Source organism: Ictidomys tridecemlineatus, unplaced genomic scaffold (assembly GCF_052094955.1).
Source record: "Ictidomys tridecemlineatus isolate mIctTri1 unplaced genomic scaffold, mIctTri1.hap1 Scaffold_292, whole genome shotgun sequence".
Lineage (NCBI taxonomy): Eukaryota > Metazoa > Chordata > Mammalia > Rodentia > Sciuridae > Ictidomys > Ictidomys tridecemlineatus.
Genome location: NW_027522371.1, coordinates 294,895 through 321,297, shown reverse-complemented (window position 1 = coordinate 321,297; position 26,403 = coordinate 294,895). Strand labels below are relative to the sequence as shown.

General features: G+C 49.2%; 1 protein-coding gene and 2 long non-coding RNA genes across 4 annotated transcripts; all 3 read right to left on the bottom strand.

Annotated features, from left to right (window-relative positions):
- Window positions 1–2,011: 2,011 nt before the first annotated feature.
- LOC144373186 (uncharacterized) lies at window positions 2,012–10,047 on the bottom strand. Its single transcript, XM_078036284.1, has 7 exons — window positions 9,763–10,047; window positions 9,367–9,597; window positions 8,157–8,271; window positions 5,758–5,856; window positions 5,473–5,591; window positions 4,384–4,498; window positions 2,012–2,479 (listed from the first exon to the last, which is right to left on the bottom strand). Exons 2-7 carry the CDS (start codon window positions 9,484–9,486, stop codon window positions 2,274–2,276), a joined length of 774 nt encoding a protein of 257 aa, XP_077892410.1. The 5' UTR covers window positions 9,487–9,597; window positions 9,763–10,047; the 3' UTR covers window positions 2,012–2,273.
- A 717-nt stretch (window positions 10,048–10,764) lies between these two features.
- On the bottom strand, window positions 10,765–15,818 carry LOC144373182 (uncharacterized). Its single transcript, XR_013432920.1, has 4 exons — window positions 14,095–15,818; window positions 12,923–13,128; window positions 12,482–12,687; window positions 10,765–11,408 (listed from the first exon to the last, which is right to left on the bottom strand). It is a non-coding gene; the product is annotated as an uncharacterized LOC144373182 (long non-coding RNA).
- Window positions 15,819–18,554: 2,736 nt separating this feature from the next.
- Window positions 18,555–25,931, bottom strand: LOC144373183 (uncharacterized). Of its 2 annotated transcripts, XR_013432922.1 has the most exons (4): window positions 25,782–25,922; window positions 25,399–25,559; window positions 22,393–22,606; window positions 18,555–19,502 (listed from the first exon to the last, which is right to left on the bottom strand). It is a non-coding gene; the product is annotated as an uncharacterized LOC144373183 (long non-coding RNA). The 2 variants fall into 2 exon arrangements; XR_013432921.1 differs by lacking the exon at window positions 25,399–25,559 and having other exon boundaries at window positions 25,782–25,931.
- Window positions 25,932–26,403: the final 472 nt, after the last annotated feature.

The following is a 26,403-nucleotide window of genomic DNA, read 5'->3' as shown; positions in this document are numbered from 1 at the left end:
TTCAGAGCCGAGGTTAGGCCCAAAATACAATGTTGGCTGACAAGAGAGGCCTTGCACCCAGGATCACCAATTTTGAGAAGGCAATGAGGACTGCTGAAAAGAACAATTCCACAAAATTCCATGAAAACCCACTCATCAGAGCTTTCTGAAAACACTGGAAATGCAGGTTTCATGCAAGGAACTCTGGGTGACAGATGGCAAAGTTTGCCAAATGCAAACATGCCTACCAGCTCTGAGAAGCCGTTCTCATTCACACTGCTTCAACCAGGGAAAATCCCATGTGCTCACTGAGGACAAGTTAGCTTGTGCCACTTGAAGCTGCTTCCACAAACAGCTTCACTTCTGCACTTCTAAGCTGTTCTCTTCAAGCCCTTTCAGAGCACAGTTCAGACATGAAACACAAAGGGTGCCAGAAAGAGATCTCTTGAATCTAGCATCACCAACTTTCAGGGGAAAAGAGTACCAGCTGAGAAGATCAGTTCTCCGAAGTCTCACTGACATCCATTTGTCACACTTGTTTACAACATTCACTTGAAGTGCAGGTGCCTACATGAGTGAACTGTTTTTGATCAATGGCACAGAGGCTTCAATGTGAAAGCATTCCTGTCACCTGTAAGAAGCAGTTTTGCTTTCTTCTTGGTCACACAGAAAAAAACAGCAAGAGCCCACTTACAAAAAAGTTAATCAACAAAGCAAATTGAAACTGCTTGCAGCAAATGGCTTCCATTCCCCCACTCCCCAGCTATTTTCAGCAATCACATCCAGAGTCCAATTCCAGCCCAATATAAAATGTGTGCTCCCAAGAAATCCTGTATAATTGACATCACCCAACTTGGGGAGGCAAGGGGAATACTGAGAAGATCAGTTCTCCAAAGGTTCATTGAAATCCAAAACTCCTATTTTTTCATAAAACTCATTGAAAGGCAGGGGCCTCACCTGCAGCCATCAGTGGTTGAATGATGGCACAGAGGCTTCAATGTGAAACCCTGAATGTCAATCATTACAAGTGCTTCTGACACACTCTAGTTCAACCAGGGACAACCCAAAGTGCTCAAGGAGAACAAACTTTGTTCCTGCAAGTGGAAGCAGCTTGCATGAACTGCTTCAGTCAGGAAATTCCAAGCTCTTCTCAGCAAGCACATTCAGAGCACAGTACTGGCCCAATAGAAAAAGGATCCTAGCAAAAGGGTCTCACACCTACAATCACCTTCATAAGGTAGCATCTCATCTTCTGTGTGGAAGTGGGTTTCTTCTTGGCCCTTATGCTGTGGAGGAGACCACTAGGAGCTCAGCCTCATGCAGGACCATCTGACCTGGACATTTTGCAAACCCTATGAAGCCCTCACATAAGCTCAAATGCTACAGGACTTTGCAGAATAGTCCAGGCAACAGTAGACATTCATTCATTGTCTAGAGTCTACAGATTCCTATATGCATGTCATTCATTATCATCAAATGCACAATTTTGATTAAAAATCATATGGCTAGCTAGCTAGATAGATATCATTCCAATTTGAATCAAAAAAATCAGAAATATTCCCAAATCCAAAGAGTGGATCCCCATTGTGATGCTACCAGTGGAAAATTCCACAGCTGACCTCATGGGATGGTTCACAGTGAAAACACAGCTGCATGAAAAATATTACATGACATGACCTTCTGGTTATGTGGAAAGTGGCATGTGAAGTACACATGCATGTCTTCTTCAGACATGGGATTCATTTGCAAGACACCTTATGCAATGGAAAATACTCCAAAATGGGAGAAATCAGAACCACATCTCCAAAGTATTTCAGAAGAGACCAACTTCATCTGTGTATCTATCGCTCAGTGAGTGTGTGTGCTCGTGTGTGTGTGTGTGTGTGTGCTCTAGTGTGTGTTTGTGTGTGTGTGCTCTAGTATGTGTTTGTGTGTCTTTGTTTGTGTTTGTTCCATGATAGCCGATACTTCATTGCCCCCATTGGAAAACTGACTCAGATAATGCCATCTGCCAAACTCCTAAAAACCAAACTTCTTGCTGATACAAGGAAACATTCCTTCCTGTTGGTTTGGATGTGTCCTTTAGGAATCACTGCTACATTTAGTATACTCAAATCATCACAGTAGATCAGGTAACAAAAACATATATATTTTAAAATAATAATATATTAATGGAAACAACAAATACAGGATAGAGTAACAACTGTGTTACTAAACAAGGTAAAGGACAATGGCAAACTATAGATTCAAACTTTGAAGAAAATAATTATCAATGTAAATATTCCTGGGCTGCCTCAGCCCTGCCCAGGCACACAGCAGCAGAATGGTTTTGCAAGCATCCTCAGGAGGGCTGCAGCCTTCTTTGCAGGATGAGAGGGAGGTTGAGGCTGGATCCACAAACCATTCTTTTGGGAGAGGCTCCTTTTCCTCAGCACGAAGTTGGGTTTTGTGTGAGGGTTCTTTGCGTAAAATACATTGGCCTGCGCTGGAATCCTCAGCTCTGGGGAGAGAGGGGTTTACAAAATAAGGTGGCTCAGGAGGTGCTCTCTGGGACACCCCAACATCTGAGAGCCTGTGCCAGAAAAGGCCAGAGCCACACACCTGAGAGCTCTCCAATTCAGCACCAATACCAACAAGACAGCCTCCACAGTCCTCCCTGAGGAAGAACTAGGCAGAGCACTTCAACAGACCTAATGTCTGTTCCTACCAAAGGCTTTGGACTTCAAAACATTCCAGGTCCTCTTGCATCTGCCAAAGCACACCACTAGGGTTTGCATCTGAAATCTCCCACAAAAGGCTCATGTGCCAAAGATTTCGTCCACACATGAGCCATCTTCACAGGTGGGTTTGGAGGGAAGCAATGGATGGTGAGTGCTCTGGTGTCAACATGAAATTCTCATTCAAGATGAATACACTACTGGGGGGTGGGAGGGACTGAAAGAAAGGTTGAGCATGGTTGGAGGAAGACCTAAACAGGGGTGCGCCCTGGGCAACAGTACCTTGTCCCTGTTGGCTCCACTGAATCCTCATTCTCCAAGTAGAGGTCCTCCTTCTCCTCTCCATCTTTCTCTCTCTCCCTGTCTCCCAGCCTTGTTCTCTCTCTCCCAGTCTATGCCTCTTTGGCAAGGGCTGAGTAGCTCTCCACCACAACACACTAGAGCTTTATGGACAGCCTCAGTGCACAACCAAAGAGAAAGTTGTGAAACCCAGAGAAAAGGCCTAGGATTCCTCAAGTATGGCCACAGTGAGGACAGGCTGACCAGCACGGATACCACATTAGAGCCATGCTTCTGCATTGGTGGAGCCCGCCTCCATGTGAACCAGGCTTCTGAGAATGGAGGCCACATTCCAAATGCTGCCCAACTGAGAACAATGGTTCCAAAGACCAGCAAAGGGAATGCTTCCCTCCAACATGGTGTATGGTCCAGTGGTGCCATGACCTTGAGTGGGGGAATACAAAAGCCAGCTTCTCCTTCCTCTGAACATCTCTTTCCTGTCGCCCTCCTCTAACCTAGAGCCTGTTCTCCATCCCTTCTGGGTTGGATGTGGGGATGTCTGCTATGAATTTCTAAGGCTACCAAGGCACCAGACAGACTTCCTCTTCCATTGATTCTACTAACCTAACAGTAGGTTAAGATAGGAGACAAGTGATTCTAGAACTCATAGGGATGGTAGTCTTCAGCATACATAGGCTGGGATAATGGCTGCTGTGGTGTTTGGCTCACAAAAACCAACCAACCAACCAACCAACGAAAAAGCGCTGGCATTATTATCAGATGAGCTTTGTGGCTACGTGCTCAGGAAGCCCTCATCTGACTTCAGTTAGGGATCATAACCTGGCTATTGTGATCACTCCTTGGCAAGCAGACTCAGGTACAGAAGACCATGGAATTTATGCAAAGACAGATGATTCAAGCTGTCTCCCAGGCTGTTTTCTTCCCAATTTCATCCTGTTACTGCTTGCTAGAATCCTGGCAATGCTCTGCCAAGACAGTGGTTTTCTGGTCACACAGAAGGCTTTCAATCCTACTACTTCAGTCCACAAAATGCCAGTTCCCTCTTTAGCCCATGCATTCCCATGTTCCTCTGAAACCACTCCTATCTCAGACTACAGAACCATACTGCTCCTGGAAAGAGGCTTTCCTCCTCAGTCCTCAATGATGTCAGCTTTGGATGCCTGTTCATGTCCTGGGCAGGGCACCTGGTGGGGAGCCGCACTAGCCACTGGGGTATACCAAAACACCTGGAGAGCTTACACCAGCAGAAGTGCAGTTTGCTTTGTGCATGAGCCCAACACACCCTGTTGGAGTGTTCTTGGGGGTCAGAGACTACTCTTTGGTGCTAAAAGTTGACCTGAGTCCACATCCTGACCCTTGCTCTCTGTCATCTGATTGTCCCACTTACTCTGACGGTGAGAGATGATTTGGCCCAGCTCATATTCCTCCGGCTTCTCCTGAGTAAGCATGTGTAGCTCGAGGGCCCTGCGGATCATGACAGGAGCCCGATCATGGCAGGTCACCTGGAGCAGCATGGAAGACAGGCCTTCAAAAAATGGGCCTTAAAGTGACTACTCAAGGACAGTGGGCAGGGGCATTCTGGAGGCACCTCCACTCTAAATACAAGGGCAACATCCATGACCCTACTACCTGAGGCTGACCTCCTGCTCATCGCGTGGGCTTTTCCCATAGGCTACTAGCCCAATACTTGTACATAGGACTTCCTGGACCTGCCATTGCTCTTTGTGGAGCTGCACTTCTCTCCAAGTGAAAGGACCCCACTACCTGCATACAGATGCAATCTCATCCCACAAGTTAGGAGGAATGAGACAATAGCCTCCAAGATTCCAGGTCTGCCCGAGGATGCAGGCGGCATTGGGAATGGCCTAGGCACAAAACCTACAGGCTTTGGTCTGGATTGCCAGGGCCCAAATCAGACCCAGGAACATGACCACACACAGGAGTGCTGAAAGATAGCCACGAGAGCTCCTGGCCTCCAGAGGCTCAGTGCTGGCTGGGGTGTAAGAGGGCACCTCATCCAGCAAGGGTAGTCATTGGGTTACCTGGACATTTAGTGTGCTTGCTCCACATCCATACTGACTCTGCAGAGAGATCCTCTCAGCTCCTTGATCAAGGAACATGCAGAACCTCATACTGATGTCCTGCTCCATAGACACCAGCATCACACACAGGGGAACCTGCAACCTAGGTCCTGGCCTGTTCTCATCTGTCACCCATACCTGCCTCTGCCCTTCTGGACTGCATGCTTCCACCTGACAGACAGACTCCCTCAGACATGGCGGTGGACAAGCTGCTGCTCTCCCTCATCTCAGCTCCAGCCTTTCACACTGACCTCTTTCTTCTTGATTCCCATCTATCCTCCTAATCATCCAGAAGCTCCAAATTCAAGAGGGCATGAGTAGTCCATGGTATTGGACCAGTGTCTGCTCCCCACCCAGGTGTAAGCACCAGGGGACACCCCTGCTCCCAGGCTTACCAAAACAGTCTTGGCCATCTTTGGACTTTGTGTTTCTAAGTGGACACGAATTAAGCAGGTGTCTCCCACCTGCTTGTGGGAAAGCGGCCTGGAGGACTTGCAGGTTGATTCTGAGAACTGTGGGGATTGGAACATCACCAAACCCATAAACAGAAAGCCACCCCAGCCTGTCAGTTGGCTCTATGGGCTTCTAGCACATATATCCAGCTGCTCAGGCTTCTTATTTCCCCAGGTGGGAGTGGAATGGCAGCACAAGTACAGCTTGAATAAGGTAGGTGTTTAACTCCTTTCCCTTGACCTCGCGGCGTTTCCTCACAATGCAATAATATTTTATTTGTGGATTCATGGACAGATACAGGAGTGAGTGGTCAGGGACCTTGATTTCTGCAGAGCAAAGTGGAGAGAATTGTTAGGTGGCACTCAAGGATTATACCACAAAACACCCACAACCCATGAGAGTCTCCACCAGGGTGAGCCGGCACCAGAATTGAGAGCCCTCCTATCCAGCTACAGTGCCACCCAAGACTCCCTTAATGATTCTTTCCTGGAGAAGATGATGTACAGGATTCTAAACCAAAAGAGCACCTGGCAATGGAAACAGCACCTCGGGCCCAGAACTTCTCAGTGCAGGTTGGATCTGCCAAAGGGACACTGCTAGGCTTTGCATCAGGATTGGCAAAGGCTCCTGTGCTTAGGCCTTTCTCCCCAGGGCAGTCATGCTCACACATGGGCATTCAGGGAAGCGTTGGATGGTGGGCGAATTCATCCCCTTGCCCTGGATGAATCCACTTATGGATGAATATGCGGAGGGGAGGTGGTATCCATCAGAGGTGTGTTGGGCATGGACATGGGAGGACTTCAGCAGGGTGGTGCCCTGGAGAACTCTATTGTTTTCTAGGTTCTCTCTCCTTCCCCTTGTTTCTCATCATGAGCTGTCTGCTTGGTACTTTTATTCTGGTTCTTCTTCTACTTCTGGCTCTTCTTTCTGTCCTGCATCTTCTTGTAGTTCTTTCTGGGTCTTTTTCTTGTTCTTACATCATTCCTTCTTGTTCTTCTTCTTGTGTATCTCCCTCCACCCTTCCTTCTGTTCACCTCCTTCTCTTTCTTCTTCTTCCTCCTGCTCTTCATTGTGTGATCCTCTTCCCACTCAGGAGTGTCTCTTTCTCCTCCTCCTCCTTCTCCTTCTTTCTCTGGCAATGGTGGGGCGTCCTGAGGAGTTCAAATCTATCACACTCTTTTGCCCAGATGCAGCCTCTGTTCAGTAGTCCAAGATGAAATCAGTTCTCAATCAATGGCCAGGAGTGAAACCAAGACCAAAGACAAGTGACTTCCTTCCTTTGTCATTGTCACAGTCAGGAAAGACTGAATAACAGACACTGCATTCTGGATAGGCTTCTACCTGTGGTAGTCAGCACCTCATCTGGACCAGGATTGCTAAAATAGATTCCACCTCCATAAAGCTTCCCCCGTGAAAACAAGGTTTCCAAAATCTAGGAGAGGGCCACATCACTGCCACCCTCCTGCCATAAGGCATAGATGCCATCACACCTAGTGGGTTCCAGGCCCCCCCTAGTCCTCCCTTTTGACGTCTGTTACACACAAACCTCCCCTCGTCTGGAGCCTGCTCTCAACTGATGCTTGGGTTGAAAGTCTGTTTCTGAAATCACCTTTGTAGATTCTCGGTTTGGTAATTCCTTTTGACTGTCTTATTTTTTTATTAGGGATAAAACCAGAGGCACTTAAGCACTGAGACCATTCCCAGGCCTTTTTACTTGGGTACAGGGTCTCCTAAAGTTTCTGAGGCTGTTTGGAAATCCCCATTTCCCTGCACTGCCTCCCAAGTCCCTGAGATTCGCAGACACTGCCCCTTGCCCAGCTCCTTGCACCTCAGTCTTCCTCATGTGTGAGACAGAGCCAACTCAAATGAGGCGGTGTGTGAAAATGGAAAAACTCACTTACGTGCCCGACAGATGGTGGGTTCTATTGTGGACAGGCTGGGATGGTGGAGGCTAGGAGTGTCGGGCTCACAAGAAAGGAAAGAGCACTGGCATTGTGGACAGCTCAGCATTGTGGCCTTTGTTCTTCAGATGCCCTTCTTTGTTGCTGGAAGTAATAATAACCTGGCCATTCTGATATCTTCAGGAGATGGGCACCCAGGCACAGAGGACTTGAATTGTTCCAAAAAGAACCCAAACAGGCTGTCCCCTGGCCTTGACTTCCTCTTCACCGAGTCCTGTTCCCAGTTGCTGCAATCCTGACATTCTTGAGTAGGCAGGACTTCTCATATCCTGGCCATGGATTGGGACCTGTGCTGCTTCCGTCCATAGCAATGCTGATCCAATCAGGACCCATGCTCTGCTCCTCTTCATTTGAAGGCATCCTTATCAGTGAGCCATAAACCAAACTGATGATGGATTGAGCCTCTCTCTGCCTTGCCCTCATCGATATTAGCTTTGCATTGCCAGAACAGCTCCAGGGGAGAACACATTTAGAAAGGTCCAGCAGCCCCCTGGGGCAGCATTGAACACCTCCACATTGGACACGCCCATCACTGCACTTGGTTTCCTGCACCAGGCCCACCACACTCTGGCTATTTTAGGGCCAAGGCCCACTTTCTTTTGGCTGTGAGTTATCCTTAGCCCACTGTGGATCATGTCTCCCCACTGTCTGATTGTCCTACTTACTCTCATGCAGAGACATCATTCTCAGCAGCTCAAAGTTTTCCACATCCTGATGCTGCAAAAAATATTGGTCTAAGGTTCTGCGGATGAGGCTTGTCACCCTCTCCTGACACGTCACCTAGATCAGGGTGGGACAAATGTCATCAGAGAATTGCTTTTAGAGGAGCTACCCAGAAGACTGTGGTAAAACATTCAGGAGAAATGTTAGCTACATATACAAGGGCACAATCTTGTTATCCTGCTACCTAAGTGTGGCCTCCATATACCCCCTGGGTTCTTAAAACGTGCTACTAGAACAATCCTGGTACAAATATCTGCCTGTACCTGACATCTCCCCTCCCCCTGGAGAGCCACATTCCACTCACGTCAAAGGACCAAAATGCCTATGCACAGACACACTCTCATCTCACTGAGATGACAGCAATGGGCCAGGGATCTGCGCACCAAGTGTGCTCTGGGATGCAGGCTGCCTTTGTGGGTGGAAGAGGCAGATGCACTGAAAATTTTGGTCCTGACTGCCACTACACAAAACAGACTCAGATACAAGAGTGTGCACTTGAGTGCTTCATGATAGCCTGGAGAGGCCCTGGGCTTTGGAAGCTCGGTGCGGGTCTGGTTCTAATGATGTACTTGACTCAGCACTGGCAGTCACTGAACATGTCTCCTCTGCAGCTGGACACCTGCAGCATTAGCATGTCTACTGCACATCCATAGAAATTCTGCCAAGAACCCCTTTAGCTCCGTATTTACATACATGCAAAGACTGACATTCCAAAGCTTTGGCATGACCCCCCAGGTGATCCCAACCCCAAATTTCCACACCTAGTCATGCTAAGGAGGTTCTCTTTCCTGCCACCAGGAACACACCCCCTCCTACACATGTGACAAGTCACTGCCAGCTTCTCTGCTCCAACCTCACTCATTGAGAATACCAAGTTCTAGGCACTTCAGCCTGCACCCTGGACATATCTCTGCCTTCATCTGTCCACAGCAGATGCCTTCATCTGTCCATCTGCACTTCTGGCCTGCCAAACCCACAATACACAGGCCCACTCACCGCTGCAGCTGGGCATGCTGAGGCTCTCCCCCCTCAGGTCAAGCCCTTAAGACTGACCTCTCTCTTCTTAATTTCCCACCACAGCCCCAGGGTTGGCTATGTCTCCTGCCTTCCACTGTGTGGACACCCAGGAGGCAGCCCTGCTGTCAGGCTTACCAGGATGCGCTTTGTCTCCCTCAGGCTCTGTCCCTCTAGGAGGACGTGGACAAAGTGGCTGTCTTCCACCTGCTGGCTGGAGTGAAGCAGTGAGGAGCTGCTACTGGTGACTTTTCTCATACACCACTCATTGCTTTGGGTGGCCTGGGGCAATGGTCCTGCAACCACCGCAGAGCTGCTGCTCACAGCTGCTGGGATCCTGGATGCCACTGCCACAGAATGCTCCAAGAACTGTGGTGGATGACAACATCAGCAAAGCCCAGCACCTGCACCCCACCCAGCCTGGCATTGGCTCTGTGGGCATTCTACAACATCCATCCAGAACCTGAGGTTCTTGTCCCCTTGGAGGATGTGGAGTGGCACCAGGAGTAAAGACTGAAGAAGGTGGCTGTTTACCTCCTTTGGCTTGACTTTAAACAACTTGCTGGCAGCTGTTTCCCGAAGAAGAAAGTTATAATCCACTCTGCCATCCAGGGCGTAATATACGTTTCCATCAGCAGGGATCCTCAGCTCTGGAGAGGCAGGGGCAGAGGCGTGGTAGGTGACACTCAAGGAATACACTACCCAACATCCCCCACAACTGAGAGCCTCTGCCAGCTCAGGTCTCACACACAGACCTGAGAGCCCCCGAATCCAGCTACTGTTCCACCAAAGACTCCCCACTGATTCCTCCCTGAGGACCCTCTATGCACAGGAGGTCCACTACAGGAACACCTTTCAAGGAAATAGCCCCTTGTACCCCAGGTCACGTTGGACCCACCAAAGTGAAACAGTTAGACTTTGTATCTGGATTGGTCCCCAAAGACTCATGTGTTCAAGATTTTCTCCCCACTGCAGCAATGATCACAGGTGGGTTTGGGGAAAAGCACTTGATGGTGGGTGCCTCCACCTTGCCAGTGGATTCATCCACTCATACAGGGCTACACTAATTTGAGGGGTATGGTTTGGAGGTGTGTTGAGCGTAGGTGGAGGATGTCCACAGCAGGGCTGTGCCATCCAGAGATATATATTTCTCTTGAGTTCCCCACTTCTGCATTTCCTCCTACTGAGTATAATTCTCATTCACATTTTTAATCAATTTATTGTTATACTTCTTGTTCGGCTTGTGTTTCTCCTTCTTGTTCTTGTTCTTCTTCATCTTCTCCTCATGCTTCTTCGTTAAGTCATCTTGACCTTCTTATTCATGGTCTCCTCCTTCAACTTATTTTCATTTTTCTACTCCTCTTTCTCCTCCTCCATGTCCTCCTTCTCCTCCTCCTCCTCATCCTTGTCCTCCTCCTCCTTGTCCTTCTCATCCTCATCCTCGTCCTCCTCCTCCTCTTCCTCTTTCTTCTTCTTCTTCTTCTTCTTCTTCTTCTTCTTCTTCTTCTTTTTCTTCTCTCTCTCTCTCTCTCTCTCTCTCTCTCTCTCTCTCTCTCTGTCTCTCTCTCTCTCTCTCTCTCTTCAAGAAGAGTTTACAAGCTGTGAATGGTTCTATTCTACCACACTCTTCTCTCTAGAAATGGCCTGTGGTCCTAAGTGGACTCAGTTTTCAATGAATAGAAAGATTGGAAGCCAGAAATGATTCTTCATTGAACTGATTTTCTCATGTACTCATCTAGGTCAGGAAAGGCCGTCAAAGTAGGCACCCTTTGGTTGTCTGTCTTCTTTGACACAAGACAAAGAAGCCTCTCTTCTTGGCCCCTTGTGGATAATAGCTTTGCAATGCCTCCTCAGGTAAAGGAAAGAACACATGTTAGGAAGGTTTACAGCCCCTGGGGAACATGAAGAACCTGCAGATTTATGCCCCATCATTAAACTTTGTTTTATGCACAAGTCCTACCATACTCATCCTGGGCATTGGGTCAACGCACACTGTGTCTTGGCTCCCAGATATCTTGAGCCCACTGTGACTCACTGTTCCCTACCCTCTGATGGTTCCACTTACTCTGATGGTTCCAGACAATATGCAGAAGCTCGTAGTTTTCTGGATCCTCCTGCTGGAGCAAGTGTGCATCTAAGGCCCTGTGGATGATGACTGGAGCCCTGTCCTGGCAGGTCACCTGAGCAGAGTTGGAGAAAGCTCATCAGAGAGGGAATTTGGGAGTAGCTACCCAGAGGACAGTGCTCAAGGACAATCAGAGACAAGTGAGCTCTCAACACAAGGGCACCATCTTGATACCCTGCTACCTGAGGCCTTCATGTGATCATGTGGGGTCTTCCTATGAGCCTCTAGTCCAATCTTGGTACAAGAGTTTGCTTCAACCTGCTATGCCCTACAGGGACAAGGGAATAAGGACCAAAAGGCTTTGTACAGACACACTCTACTCCCATCAAGATGAGAGGAATGGTCCAGTGGACTTCCATATCCCTGGTCTTGTCTGGGATGCAGCTGCATTTTTGTGTGCACCAGGCACAAACCCTAGGTGCTTTGGTCCTGACAGCCAGGGCTAAAACACACACTAGGACTCTTTAATGATAGGCATATAAGCTGCTGGGCTCGAGAGTGTCAGTTCTTGCTAGGGTGTCAGGAGGTTTGGACCCAGCAGGTGCAGTGGTTCAACATGGCTCCCCTGGAGGTGGACACCAGAGTCTCATGATGGATACTCCACACCCAGGAAAATTCTGCAGAGAGATCTGCTAAATCTCTATTCACATACATGCAAACTAGGACACTAATGGGCCCCTCCAAGGCCCCCAGTTGTCTATGACCCACACCTACCCACCCTAATCATTCTACAATGGCTCCCTTCCCTTCAACCAGCAACATATCCCCTCCCACACACAAGAAAATGACTGCCAACTCCTCTGCTTCAACCTCCACGGTTCAATATACTCCTCCTCAATACCAAGGTCAGTAGAGGATGGCCTGTACCCTTGATATTTCTCTGACCTCCTCTGAACCCAGCACTCACTCCTGCACTTCTGACCTGCATATCCCCAAACACGCAGGCCCACTCGCACCCAGACCTGGCATGCTGCTGCTCTCCCGCCTCTCTCTTCCTCACTTTCTGCTCTCCTTCTTGACCTTCCAGAAGCTCCAGTTCAAAAAGACAGGCCTAGTCCAAAGTGTTTGCTGTGGACTCGGTCTTCCCCACTGTGGGCTCCCAGGAGACTCCCCTGCTCGAAGACTCACCAGGATGCTCCTATACTGTTTTGTCCTTTCGTTTTCCAGGTAGACGTGAATGAGGCACCTGCCTCTCATCCGTTTGTTATATTGGGGTCATGGGGAGTACCGAGTGGAGACCCCTGATGTCCTGGACTCCGGCTCTGCCCCTTCCCTGGGAGAAGGCTCTGGCTCTGGGGTTGGCTTAGGAGCCGTGATAGGAACTGAGCTTGTAGCTAGAGGAGAAAAGATGCCAACATGACTGCCTTGCCCTGACCTTCGCACAGACAGACAATACCCCTGCTGCCAGGAATAACTCAGGCCCTTAGCCCACACAGGACCTCTTTGCAGACTGGGGTCACTTCCTGAATGGACAAAGGCTTATCCTAATTTCCACCCAACACCAGGCATACAGACTCCCTGCAGTGGGACAAGAGTCGGACCTTTCCTCATATACCCTTAGGTACTCACCACAGTCCGCCTGGCTCTCAGGTTTTGCCTGGCTTGATTTGCCATCTTCAATTGGGGCCAGGAGGTGGTGTGCTTGGTGTTCCAGGTACAAGCCACCCAGCAGGAGCCACAGGGATAGCAGCTGCTGCAGACTCAGAAAGCCTGGAGGCTGATGGGAAGCCTCGGAGTAGAAGTTCACCCAGGTCCCCAGGAAGGAAGGTGAGGCACTGTGGGGAGGAAGGTGTGGAGCCTGCAAAACCCTGGCCTTGCCTTCGCCAGGGCCTCCAGAGGAAACCTATGACCCTACACTGGGGAGAGCAGTCTTTCCTCAGCCTTCCCAAGTCAAATCACCTTGCAGGTCCCTATTCTGGAAACAGAAGCCCACCCTCTTGACCCCAAGCCCATTCCATGTTGAAGTTGGTCCAGGGGTCCACCATAGTCACTGAAGAGGACAACGTGCCGTTATGCCCCATGGAGTCAGGGATGCAGTCACATGTAGGATATGTACTCATGGCACCTGCGGTTTGAGGCTGACCCCCATGAAAAGGGACACAATGGCAGTCACTTGAACCCCATTTTTCACTGAATTATGAAATGTGACTGGAAACGTGTCTTCACACAGTGGGTGCGTTCTCCATGTTCATCAGTGAATGAGCCCAAACTGCTGATTCCCAAATATCTCTGGGTGTGGGAGCTGCCAAGTCCAAAGCCCCTGTCCAGCTATGTCCCAGCTAGGATGCTCTGTCCCACTATGGAAATTAACATGTCTTTATTAATCCAAAAGTGCTTTTCCCAAGGCCTGAGTTTTGAGATGCCTCTGGCACAGATCTACGTTCTTCACAAAGCCAACATCACACCAGAAAGACCACCTGGCCTCGCTGAGTCCACCTGGGAATGAGCTCAGTGCACACCATTGAGCTGTGGTGCCCAGTGTGTGGGGACTGCTACACGGACCTCTGTGGATCAGCTGGAGTCAGGATGGTTTCTCTGCCTGAGAGGGAAGTTCACTCCCCTTGCAAGGCTGTGGCAGGCACCTCCAGGACTCGTCCCATTTGGGGCTGACATTCCACTATGAGTGTGGTCCTCTATCTCATTAGGTATCACAAACCTTTGGGTCCCTGAGAGGTACATGGCAGCCCCAAGACCCAGGCATGAGGGGGCTACACACTTGGGCTTGGTGGTCTGGTGCTTACCTTGGGAACAAGAGATCCAGCACCTGCTGGGTGGGGATGAAATCCAAGAAGATTAACCCCATGTTGCTGCTGAAATGTAGGTTTCTCCCACAAGTGACAGGCAGGAGCTCATTCCTAAGCTGGTCCTGCCTGTAAGGTTCAAGGCTCTGTACCCTGTAGGGCTCCTCCGTGTTCTCATCATTTTCACCCTGGGATGGGACCAAGAATGGTGGGTTCAAAATGGAAATGGTGACAAACAGAAAAATGACTTGTGCCAATACACTAGAGTCAAAGCACAATGGGACAGTTCCCATCAGTACAAACACACACACACACACACACACACACACACACACACACACACACACAGAGTCAGAATAGGAGTCCTGGGCCATTCATCAGGGATCAGACTCGAGGGCCTGCTGGGCTCACCTGCCCTGTGCTACTCACTGTTACTCTTGAGCTCCTCTGTGACAATTGCCAGAGGCTCTGGCTTCTAAGATGAAGCCTCACCCAGTGTATCCACAAAAGGGCTAGTTGGCCCCCCTGAGATTCCTGGGAGCCTGAGGCTCGGCATTGTTTGCAACCACAGGAGAACATCCTTCTCACTCCAGTTTCTCCAACCAAATGAGCTCGGATGGCTTGGTCAGTGAAGTGGGTGCCTGGATACCAGGGTTCCATGTTCTGTTTGATCCATTGTCAAGGCAATGATGTCATTTCCTGTGTCCATACCTGAGCCTCTTTTCACATAAGACCACTTTTAAAAGCCCTATGAGCTGCTGATTTCTCCTCCATGCCTACCCATCTCAGGTGCGCATGTGTTCACCAACAACTACGTAAATACCCCCACCAGCATCTGCCCTGCTTGGTGCCACTAGAGTTCCAGCTTGGAGCCTTCAAAAATGCATTCACAACTAGTCCTTCCCTCTCAGCAGCTTTTGGACCCTGGTCCCATCATTGTGCAACTCATGCTGTGCCCAGTCTTTTCTTGAAAGTAGGGTAGCATCTAATCTCTAGGGTTTATTATGTCTATTGGCCCATAACACCCTCTATTCTCTCTGAAACCAGAGATGGGACTCACAGGTGGCTAAAGCACAAATGTAGAGATGGAACAATCACAAGAAGGGGAGAGACAAAGAATGCACCCCAACTCAATCAGGCCTGTGTCCCACACAGGGACGTGGCCAATGTCCGTCCCATCGTGGCTGCAGTTCCCTCTCTACACCATGGCAAGTTGGAGAAGATTGAGATGCAGAGGCTGCTCCCCTCTGCCATACAACTTCCCAAGGCTTCTCCTAAGATTTCAAAAGGGCCAAGTGTGTCTAGTGTTGGGGTCTCAGAGACTCCGAGGTACCACAGCATCCTGCTGCCCAGAACCGGTTCACCCCTCACCTCAAGGGGGCTCAGCCTCTGGATTCATGGGAACTGAAGTGGGTACAGGTGATGGGATATCACCTCCAAGACTGAGTTATGCCAAGTCTATGACCCCTGTCTGCATCCCTGTCTCCAGCAACACTCCCCTCTCTCTCTTTCCTCCTCAGAGCAAACAAATCCATTTAGCAAGTGTGTCCTGTGATAAAGACATGACAGTCACCCATCCTCTCATTACAAAAACACTGAGGCTCAGCCAACATGGATCCTACCAGGAACACAGGCATAAACTCAGAGTCCGATCCTCCCAGCTGAGCCTCAGTGGAGCCTGGACTCCCAGCCTCCTGAGTCAAGGAAACAGAGGTGCCTAGCCAAGCCACCTTGGATGCAGCTGCACAAAGACTGAACTCATCAATGCCCCTTGCTCTCAGTTTTGAGTAAGAGGGGAGGTGGTGTTTCACAACCCTGGACATCAAGTGCAGTCTCCAGGCTTTGGGGTGTACCCTGACCTCTCTATCTGCCCAAGCCCTCCAACTCACACTGGCCTTTTACCCAACCTCCTCCTAGCGCCAAACTCAATCCTGCCTCTCAATTTCTGCTGCCTTCGCCAACACACTGCTCCCCAAAATGAGCAGGCCTGGCTCTCTGTTATCATGCTGGTGCCAGCAGCAATGCCACCCCACTGACATAATTCTGAGTCCCAACCTAGGCACTCCAGCTGTCTTTGCCACACCTGGCATGTTTGGGCTCTGGCTCTTGCTCTTTTCTTTCATGTGCATGTGTTTTGAGGTTTTGAGTTTCTCCCACTGCAGAACTGCAGCTGTAGCAGGGTAGAGCTCATGAGGGTGACATTCTGAGACACGTCCAATCCCATCCGGACTGTTAACACAGTGCTGAGTGAACACATGGGAGGTGGTTGGACCCACCTTGCCTCTGAGCGGCTTCCTTTCAGGACTGGAATATAGGGATGGGAGCCCCTGGTGTGGAATGCTTTGCACAAGGCGTGACCACGGGCTCTTTTCTGGCAAATATGCCTCCACTCAGGATGGAGAGCACTGTCATTCCTGGTGGCTAACAACAGCCCTAGACCCCAGAAAGGAATCCACACTGAAGATTAACGTCTGAGTGTGCGTGTCCTCGAAAAAATGAGGTCTCCTGATCCCAGGTGCAAAGGGGTAAGTCCTCTAACTCCAGGGGCCATGAAGGGACATCTGAGTTTCCCTTGTCCTTCTTTCCCTCTCTGAACCCATGGTGTCCTCACACTAACCACAGTTAGGACCCTGGCCTCATTCCCCAGTTGGGATCATTAGGCTCCATAAAGGGCAGTCTCTAAGATGCTCAGTGGACCAACACCCTCTGCACAACCCATAACCCTATTCACCCAAGAGGCAAGAGGATTTCTATTCAGGAAAACCAGGAAAGGGAGAGCCTTTCTCAAGGACACAAGGACATTAGTGAGTGAGGGAGTGATTAATGGATGGAGAACTATTTCCACCACCAACTTCCAGGAGCATATATGGCCCTTTGGGCACAGGTAGGGACCCTTTTTTTCCAATCAAGTTTTTCAGAGAAGTGAGGCTGCCTTCTAGATGGCACCTCCACACTAAGGGGGTCTCCTACTTCTTCCACATGTACATATTGCAACGGGCCTCCCACTGTGCATCTGAGAACACTCTGTGGGCATCTGTAGCCTTTCAAGACCCCAGAAACCATGCGGGCACCCCAGCACCAGCAGAGCATTTGTGCACATCACAACAATCACCCCGGGTGAGAACTCTCCATTCCACTCTGTACTATGCCCTGCCATCTGTACTGATCAGTCCAACCCCTCTCCTTCCTGTTTCTTGATTATACTACCATGGTTCCCACACATGGATGCCAGGGTGCTTGTGGTCCCCCAACCATTTGGGTTCCAGGAACAAATGCCACAGTGGAATTTGTTTGCGAACTTCTGGATGATGGGAAGTCCCACCCTCCAGGTTTTCATCTTCAATGTAATGAGTACAGAGGGAGCCAGGACGGCTCTGTCAGGTAGAGAGGTGGGAGCTGATGGAGCCTCAACTAAGTGCCCAGGACTCTGGGTTCAGAGCTGGTGTTATGTGGAATTGTTGAGAGATGTGACGAAAACCCAGCTCACTGTATGCAGAGACAGCAGATGCCCTCACGTGGTCAGGCTGCTGTGCTTCTCAGAGCCCCAAGATGTTCCACAGGTGTGGAGGTGGGGAACCCACGTGCCAGCCCAGGCTGCTCCTGAGCACCTCTACCTGGATTCGAAGCACGTGACTCTGCATCAGAGTCATCACATCAATGTATCCAGGCCCCCCACCCCAAAAGTTCTCTCAGAGACACTGAAGTTCAACTGGCTCTGGATTTGCCCTTTTCTCTGGGATTCTGGGGGCCCATTAATTAGGAGGTCACAACAATTCTCAGCACACAGGCTGAGCCTACTGAGATCCCAGGAGTATCCAGGCATTGCTTCTATTTATAGTCCATCATGACCCACGACACTGTGGACACGTATTGCACTCACCTAAAGAAACCACCAGGCCCAGGGCCTTCATGCCACTGGCCTGCAGAGATCTGGAGGAGCAGGCAACCTATAGGCTGTGTGGAACCAAAGACCCTAGATCCTGAGATCTGAGCTGGACACACAGGTCATGTGCACACAGTCACCACTGTCACTGAGAGTGCAATTGAAACACCCGCAGAGTTAGCAGTGGACCTGGTATGCCCACGAGTGAGGGTGATCTGCATTTCTTGAAAATGATCGTGTCCAGAGAAAGGCAAATTTTGTAGGATTTCACTTATCTCAGATTCTCAATTATCAGGTTCATAAAAAGTAAATACCATGTTCTTTTCCTAGGCCTCAAGGGCACTAGAATTCAGCATTGATGGCAAGAGTATGTCCACGTGAGTTCTGGAGATGCATGGTGGTGATGCCTATACACCAACATGAACATGCTTAATGCCACTCAACTGTGTACTCCAAAATGGTTTAATTACAAAATGGATGTTTGGTGTCAATTACCACAATGTAAACACTTAGGAGACTGCTGATTGACTTATCTTAGCATAGTTTGTGTTGTATTGGCAGAATACAAGACACTGGGTAATTCATAGCACAGATTTTATTTCTCAAATTTGGGAGGCTGGAAGACCAAGACCGGGGGCCAACTTGTAAGAACGTTCTTGTTGTGTCCTCCTGGGGAAGCAGGTGAAAGAGGGACAAGGGCTGATTTGAGAAGCCCTTTCCCAGGGAAGGAGAATCCATGGCCTAAGCACGTCTTCAAGTTCCCACCCACTAACACATCATAATGCAGAGACAGAATAGAATGACAGCCCATGCTCCCCAGAACATCCCAACTTTTGGCATGAGTCCATTTCTGCAACATTTCACAAGTCATGATTTTGGATAAGACAAGAGTTAAGCTGAACACATGGGGAGCAGGCTCCCTTCTCGTCTGCTGCTTGCAGTGTTACAGGTGGCCTTACAAGCCATCACTGAGGTTCTGCACAACAGCTCCGACTGCCCCCCATCACATCCCCATGAGGCTGACTCACACACAAGTCCTGAACACTCCCAAGCCCAGAAACCAGAAATGTTACAAGAAATCCAAGGGATATTTGTTCAAAGTCAGCCCAAAAAACCAGTCCACACAGGCTCAAGTCTCTTACAAAAGAGTATTTGCATCTAAATGCTGCATATCTTCTTCCTGTAGCACTTCCATTATCTCTAGATGACTTTTGACACCTAATACAATGAAAGGGCAGTGTCATTCTCTGTAACACTGTAAGATCCAGGAAACAATGAGGAGAGAAGTATCTGTCCAGAGAGACACAACTGCTTTCCTAATAGTTTGGATTTCCAGCTGGTAGGGATCATGGATGCAGAAGAATGGGTGCAGGGCCAACTGCACTTTCTTGCTTTGCATTGAGGGGAGGAAACACTGCAGCCAGGATGAGGGCTTCTAGGAGCTGATATCCTTCAATTCAACATCTGGACACATCTGACCTTCAGGCTGGAAGACTTTCTACCAGGGGATCCAAGGACTTGCCTACTGTGGAAGGAATCCAAAAGAATAATTTACTTTAAAGGACATCAAAGAGGTTCAGGAGGGAGGAAGCCAACCCAATTGTCTAGACCACTTTTAGAAGTCAGGGGGTGGGTTCCAATGCAAAACACCGCAGTCACATGGAGAATTCTGCAGTGTGTTGGTGATTAAGGAGAATGTGTGAATCCAGGGGTCACTAGGTCCTCTCAGCCATAAGGAGGGAATCTGCCATAAAGGAACTAGGACAAGGGTGCGAGGAATGCTCACTGGGGGGAGATCTGAAGGAAGGAAAGTGTACTCATTAGAAAAGTGTCCCCTGAAAATTCTTAGCCAGCCAAAAGTCGTGCGAACTTGTGTGGAAAAAGAGTCTTTGCACAGGATGAAGCTGAAAGCTCATATGATGGAACACAGCTTCAACTGGGACCAAATCCAATATCTGATATTCTTGTAGGAACAGGAGAGTCTGGACCCAGATACCAGGGAGACTTGGGGATACAGTCTAAGTGAGGATGGAATCAGGAGGGGATGCCCATATAGGAACCACAGATCGTGGGCAGCAGTAGGAGAGTGGGAAGGGCTGGAAGAGTTGGGGGGACAGTCCCCTTGAAACCTGGGAGGGGTTATGGCACTGGGACAGCCCAACACCTACTGTGTTGAGCCTCTGGAGCTCAACGGAAGACACTTCCTCTGTTGTCAGCCACCTAGTTAACAGGGTTTGGTTGCAGCAGCCTAGGACCCAGCTGAAGGTCTGAGCATGTTGGCCATGCAGGTTGGATCTGGACTGCAGACACCCTCATCAGAGACTGTAGGGTCTCAGCCCTGAGGCAAGACAAGCACCAAGTCAGGCCAGGTGGGGAAACGGCTAGGCACATACTCTGGGGGCTGGTGCCTGTGTTACAGGGAGCACTTCTGATCCCAATTCCCTGATCTGCTGCCAACATAGGCTACAGAGGAGGGTACAGGGACACAGACCACAGATCTGCCCCACTCAGTGGGCCCAGGCCAACACCACACCCAGCAGCCTCGTGCCATGCCCAATGAGTCTCGAAGCGGCCCCCTCTTCCCATCCTGAGAGCTCTTCCCTTCCTCATGTGCCACTAGCTCTCTACTGTCTCTGGCAATATCTACTCTGTGAGATGACAACATCCGTGGGTACTGCTCTCTCATCCCAGGACAGTGTGGTCCCACAACCCTGGTGAAATGGGCCACCTGGAGGCTGGACCTGGAGGTTGTTGAGGCTGAATGGCAGGTGTGGTCCTCTGGCACTTTATTATTTAAGTTAAGAAAACAAAAACAAAAACAAAAAACGGGTCTTGATGCTCAAAAATGTTTGATTTGCATATTCTCATCCCCTAACCCCAATATTTTCATTATTTCCTCACATATGAAATCTTACTAGCAGAAAGTTAATTTCGTATTATACAAAATTGATTGAAATAACATTGGTAGGGCTGGGGATGTGGCTCAAGCGGTAGCGCGCTTGCCTTGCATGCGTGCGGCTCGGGTTCGATCCCCAGCACCACATACCAACAAAGATGTTGTGACCACCGAGAACTAAAAAAATAAATATTTAAAAAAAAAAAGAAAGAAATAACATTGGTATAAATAATCAATCACCATACTTTCAATTTTGTTTTGCTTTCCTGTTAGAAACCACTTGGATACTAGAGAACAGAGGACAGACTCATGGAAATGCTTGAAATGACAAGAAGCTCCCACTCAAGCTCAGCATTCAGTCCTGGACAGGGTAAGACAAGGCCACTTTGACATCTGTTCCAAAGAGTCTACCAGACACAATCCTCTGACTGATCCCTGACTGAGCCATAGGAACTGGCTAGGAAAGCCTTGACATCCTCAATACATTCTTCACTTCAGAATACTTGACAACCATTGATATACATCTCTCGTTACCTTGCTCCCCAGCCAACCATTCTTCAACAAATTCAAAGGAGCAACGCATGCAAGCACACAGAAAGGGATGTTCACTACATTCATCCAAGTGCGAAAAAGACAACTGGTATTTCTTGTTTGGGCTATTTCAAATGAAATCCCTTCTGCATGACCTCCACACACCAAAGGAAGATATTTGTGAAATTCCCACATAGAAGATAAGATACACTTGCCAAGGAGGCGGTGCCAAGAATTTTGACACTCCAAATGTAGAGTGTGTGTTTAGGAAGCAGTCACAGTTTCCATGAGAGAGTTCCATGAAATCAATTATGAAGATCCATGCTCTAGCCCTACCATGCACGTGATGTGACTTGAAAGAGTCACTTAGTCTTAGTAACCATCATCACTAACCACTAAGTCAATGAATAAAGGTCCTCAGGTGTCAAGCTACAAAATGTGGGATGAGCATGGATGAGGATGGGTGGGAGAAGTCTCTAACTCTAACACAATTAGGGAAGGCTGTGCCTGCCTTCAAGTGGCTGGGGGGGCTGGGATCCTGCCACAGAGGGGGATTCCAAACCTCACATCCCCTGACCCAAGGCAGAAGACCAGGTAGAGTCCAAGGATCCTGGGGTGGCCCAATGGCAATAAAGGTCCAAAGGAACTAGGGATCTGCCTGGACCCTCAATCCCCTACTCTGAGCAGGGCTGCATGACGAGACCAGAGGCCATCCACAGCAATCTGCCTTTACAGGAAAACAGGGACTGCAGGCTGCCTCTGGCTCACTGAATCAGGGTGGTGTTTTCATAAAGCAAGACCACTTCCTCACATTTGACCAGCAGCTCATGCGCTGACAGCACAATGGCTGGCTTGACTCAGGCCCTGATGAATGAAATAGAAAATTCATAGCAAACACATCTTTAGCTCTTCCACATCATCAGGGGGTGTAATTCATTTCCGTCAACAAAGGGGTCTGAAATGGTGTCTAAACATGCTGGGGACTCACCTCTGTGTGAAACTCTTCAGGAAAAAGGGGATCAAATCTCATGAAGCAACTCTTCTCTCTTCTAGCCCATGGGCAATGCAAGGAACCTGCATGATACCAGAGGCTCACTTCTCTCTTCTCATGTCTTCTGGAAATGATTTATTAATGCTTCCTTCAAGGTGAAGCAGAAGCCTGCATTCCTAGCTGCACAGAAGTGTCTGAGGGCACTGTCTCCCTTAAAACCCAAGAAGAAAAACAGGTTATTAAAGAGGCATATGGATTAGAGTACATGTTCAATGATCCATCCTGCCTGGAGCCTTCCACATGCCCATCTTCCACATTCACAGAGCAATGCTTGGCTATTCTCAAAGACCAGGAGACCATGATGCTCATCACCAGGAAGTCATTAAAGGACTCAAACAGAGCAGCATGGATTGCAGAAGGTGGCACAACAAGGATCTTCATCTCTGCTGCTACAAGAGCTTAACTTCAGTATTGACTTTCTGCCACCTACCAAGTACGATATTAGTGTCAAGCACAACATGCAGACATGCAAGTAGCAGGTGACACCCCACATCCATTTACAGAAGTGGGCAACATCTGCATTGGAACAAGGAAGTATCTTATCCTTACTGGTAAAAATCATAAGAAACAAAGAATAAAATGGATGCAAGATTTCTCATTTCACAATTACGTAGCTGTTGGAATTCCCTATTAAAAAATACCTCCTCCAAAATAAAAAGTATCTCAGACATGTGTCAACTATTCAATGGATGACATTTTAAAACTATGGCCTTTACTTAATATTTATGTATGCTATAGCCCTGCCTAATGCTCTCTGAGAAAGGAGCACATAGAATTGGATCTTTGAAAACCTCACATTTGCTGATAAATATTACTGCCTATGTCAGGCATGGTGAAGTGAAAAGTGGGACTTTGGATACTCAAAGAACACAATGTTGTGGGATTGGTGTCCCTGATTCATAGACAGTATGTGGTTTCAATGAAAGCCAGTGAGGGAGCAGGAGTAACGAAGCTCATTGAACAGATGACCTCAGGGGATACTGGCAAATAGGCCAACCTGAAGAACATGTTCCAGCTAACAGTGGTATTTGGGCTCCTGAGCCCAGACTGGTTGTTAAAAAAGGTGCAGACAGGCAGTGTTCATGTACAAAATGTCTACCATTTAAAGGTGGGTAATTTAAATGGTATCTAGTTACACATCTGAAAAAATGGTCTACCAACTTATGAATTTCATTTTAACAACAACAACAACAAGAAAAAAAAACTAGACAATTGTGGGAGGCCATCCTCGCACATGATTTGACTTACCTCCCTGGCTGGGTGAGAGGCGCTCAAACACAGTTGTGTCAGAGCCATTCCCCACCCTTTCCCAGGTCCGAGGGATTGTCCATGCAGAGGCATGCCTGGCCACTGACCTGAAGACCCAATTGTTGTCCTTGACCTTGGGATGCTGCCCCCCTTAACCTTCACTGGATGGGATTTTCCCTTGAATTTTTTATTCCCCAATAAAAGCTCACTCCCTGCATGCTCTCCCTCTCTCCCTAGTCTCTTGTGTAAACCTTGCCACCACATTAGGTGGCTAGAAGTGGGAGCTAGGAGAAGCCGTCTCGGAGCTATGTGAAAGGTAATGAGAGTCTTGTCTCTTTAATTTAAAACTCACTAACAATTTCTTATGAACTGAACCTTCTTTCATGAAGCTTGAGCTGGTCGCAAGGCAGAAACAATGAGACATATAAAGATAAAACCTTGTCTTCACCAGGACGCCTAGAAATAGGTTTTATTTGGCTCATGCAAATAGCTTTCAATAGAAATTCTGATTTCTGAATGAACCCATTCAATTTTATAAGGCACAGATCACAAGGTTTTCTTTACAGAATATTCTCTTCTTCTTCTTAAAGCCTCACATAGAAAATGTCTCACAGGACATCTGAGTGGAATGACGCAAAGGATGAGAGAATGGCTGGAACCGTTCTCAAATGTGCCCATATAGCCTAAAGTGTAAAGGCATCTAATTGTTCTCTAAAACAATTATGAACCTACTTGATCCATTATTAATAAATATCACCACTTTACCACTTGAAGCAAATCACAGAAAATTGGAAACAGATGATCATTGGCTTTGATACCTTTACTTCCATTTCATTACCCAGAGATGATCAACTCTCTACTTCAAATGATGCACATTTATTACAGAATGCCTAAGATCCTGAGGATATATTTTGGCTCAGCCCATGGTATTGCTTCATTATTTTATTATTTTGTAAGTAATAAAATGTAACTTCATGTTGGATAATATATTCAAGTCATGAAAATATCATCCAACATCATTCTTCCCATTAGCCCAATTTCTGTGCATGCTCACTTACTCTTTAGGAATTTTACTAATTATTTGAAGGTTCTAGAGGACCTGTTAGACTCCTAATGGACAAACCATCCAACATACTCCAGTGAATGTATGAGTGCTATAAGAAGAAAATACGGTCAGCCTACAGCAATGGGCAGCTGCCTGCCCCAGGCTGGGAGGAGCGCTGGCCATGGCACCAGGGCTGCTGGGCAGCAGAAGCCTCCACAGGCCTTCAGGGAGCCTGGAGCACAGCTCTGCAGAACCATCCTCAGCCCTGGACAGATGCACATGAGTTCCCATCACAGGCTAGAGTGTGACAGTCCCAGGTGCATGCCTGTCATGCCAGCCACCAGGGAGGCTGAGGAAGAGGAACCTTTGAGGTCAGCCTTGGCAATTAGACCTTGTGGCCAAGGGGGGAAAATTACACGGGTCTCTGAGGGTGGAGCTCAGGTAGGTCACTTGCCTAACAGGCTCAAGGACCTGGGTTCAATCCCCAGAACCACACATACACCAAAAAGTGACCTTGGAACATGGTTTAAACTGATGGGTCATGTACACAGAAGGAAACAGGAGAGGGTTTTTAAAGCGAGGACTTAAAACAAAATCCACAGGTGCGTCAGGAAAACAAAAGGACACAGAGTCAGTGAGACCTGAAATACCTGGGCGGGTCTGTCTTTTAAACCGCCTCCTGCCCCCAGGTCACCTGGGCTCCTCCGTCGCCCTCCCCTCTCCAGGGGGCCTGCAGGTCAGGCCACCTGTTCTCCTCTGAGGTCCACAGCGCAGGCCACACTGCTGAGGCCACCGCATCCTGAACAGGACCCTGCAAATCAAAACCCACCAGCTGTGACCAGCAGCTCCGCTGAGGAGAGCCCTCAGGTGAGAACCGGGACAGCGGGGTCCGGCGGTGGGCGCTGTGGGGACCGCCCCGACGGCTCCAGGGGACAGGCAGCCCGGGACCGAGGCTCCAGGGCGGCGGCAGAGTCTTCCCGGGGTCCCACCCTCGTGTGGGTGTCTAGACCAGGGCCGCTCCGGGCCAGCTCACCTTCTCCGCTCCAGGATCCCGGGAGCTGGACCCACCACACGCGGACCTGCAGCCCCGCCTCCAGGGCGCTACTTCCGGGCTCCTCCCACACGGAGCTGTGCGCGACCGCGGCTCCAAGTTCCCGCCCTGGCATAGGCCCCGCCCCCGTCTCCCTGGCGACGGCCCCACTTCGCTTCTGCGTCAACCTCTGCGTGCTGAGGGCGGGGCCTTTGGCGCCCCGCCAGCTGCGCTGTCACCTCAGCTGATGAGCTAGGGTGGGACAGCAACTAACTAGAGTCCTCACCTGTCCCCAACTTCTTAGGAGTGAGGCCTGCGCCTGCCCCTCGTAACTGTGGGACCGAGTGCAGGCGGCCCTGGATGCTGGGCTTTCCCGTGCGAAATGGGCCTCAGCCAGGGGGATGGGACTGCTGCCCAGGAGGACAGGGCTCCTGAAAAGGAGCCTGCCACTCCCCTTGCTTTGAGGGACCGCCTCCAAGGGCCTCCTGGACTGGCAGCTGCTGACGAGGGCTTTCCTGGGCAAATGTTGTGAGTCTGCCCCAGCCTCAGGTCTGGAAGTGGGACCTTCCTTCAAGCAGGCACGACACTCAGGATAGCCCTGCCCTGTGGTGGCTCCGTGCAGTCA

What these genes read in the sequence shown, in the direction of transcription:
- LOC144373186 (XM_078036284.1), bottom strand. Translation starts at nt 9,486, where the DNA reads ATGAGAAAAGTCACCAGTAGCAGCTCCTCACTGCTTCACTCCAGCCAG. An exon ending in CCGCGAGGTCAAGGGAAAGG is followed by an intron (nt 5,592 to 5,757) that starts AGTTAAACACCT and finishes TCCAATCCCCAC; the next exon opens with AGTTCTCAGAATCAACCTGC. An exon ending in AATCATCTCTCACCGTCAGA is followed by an intron (nt 2,480 to 4,383) that starts GTAAGTGGGACA and finishes CTCTCTCCCCAG; the next exon opens with AGCTGAGGATTCCAGCGCAG.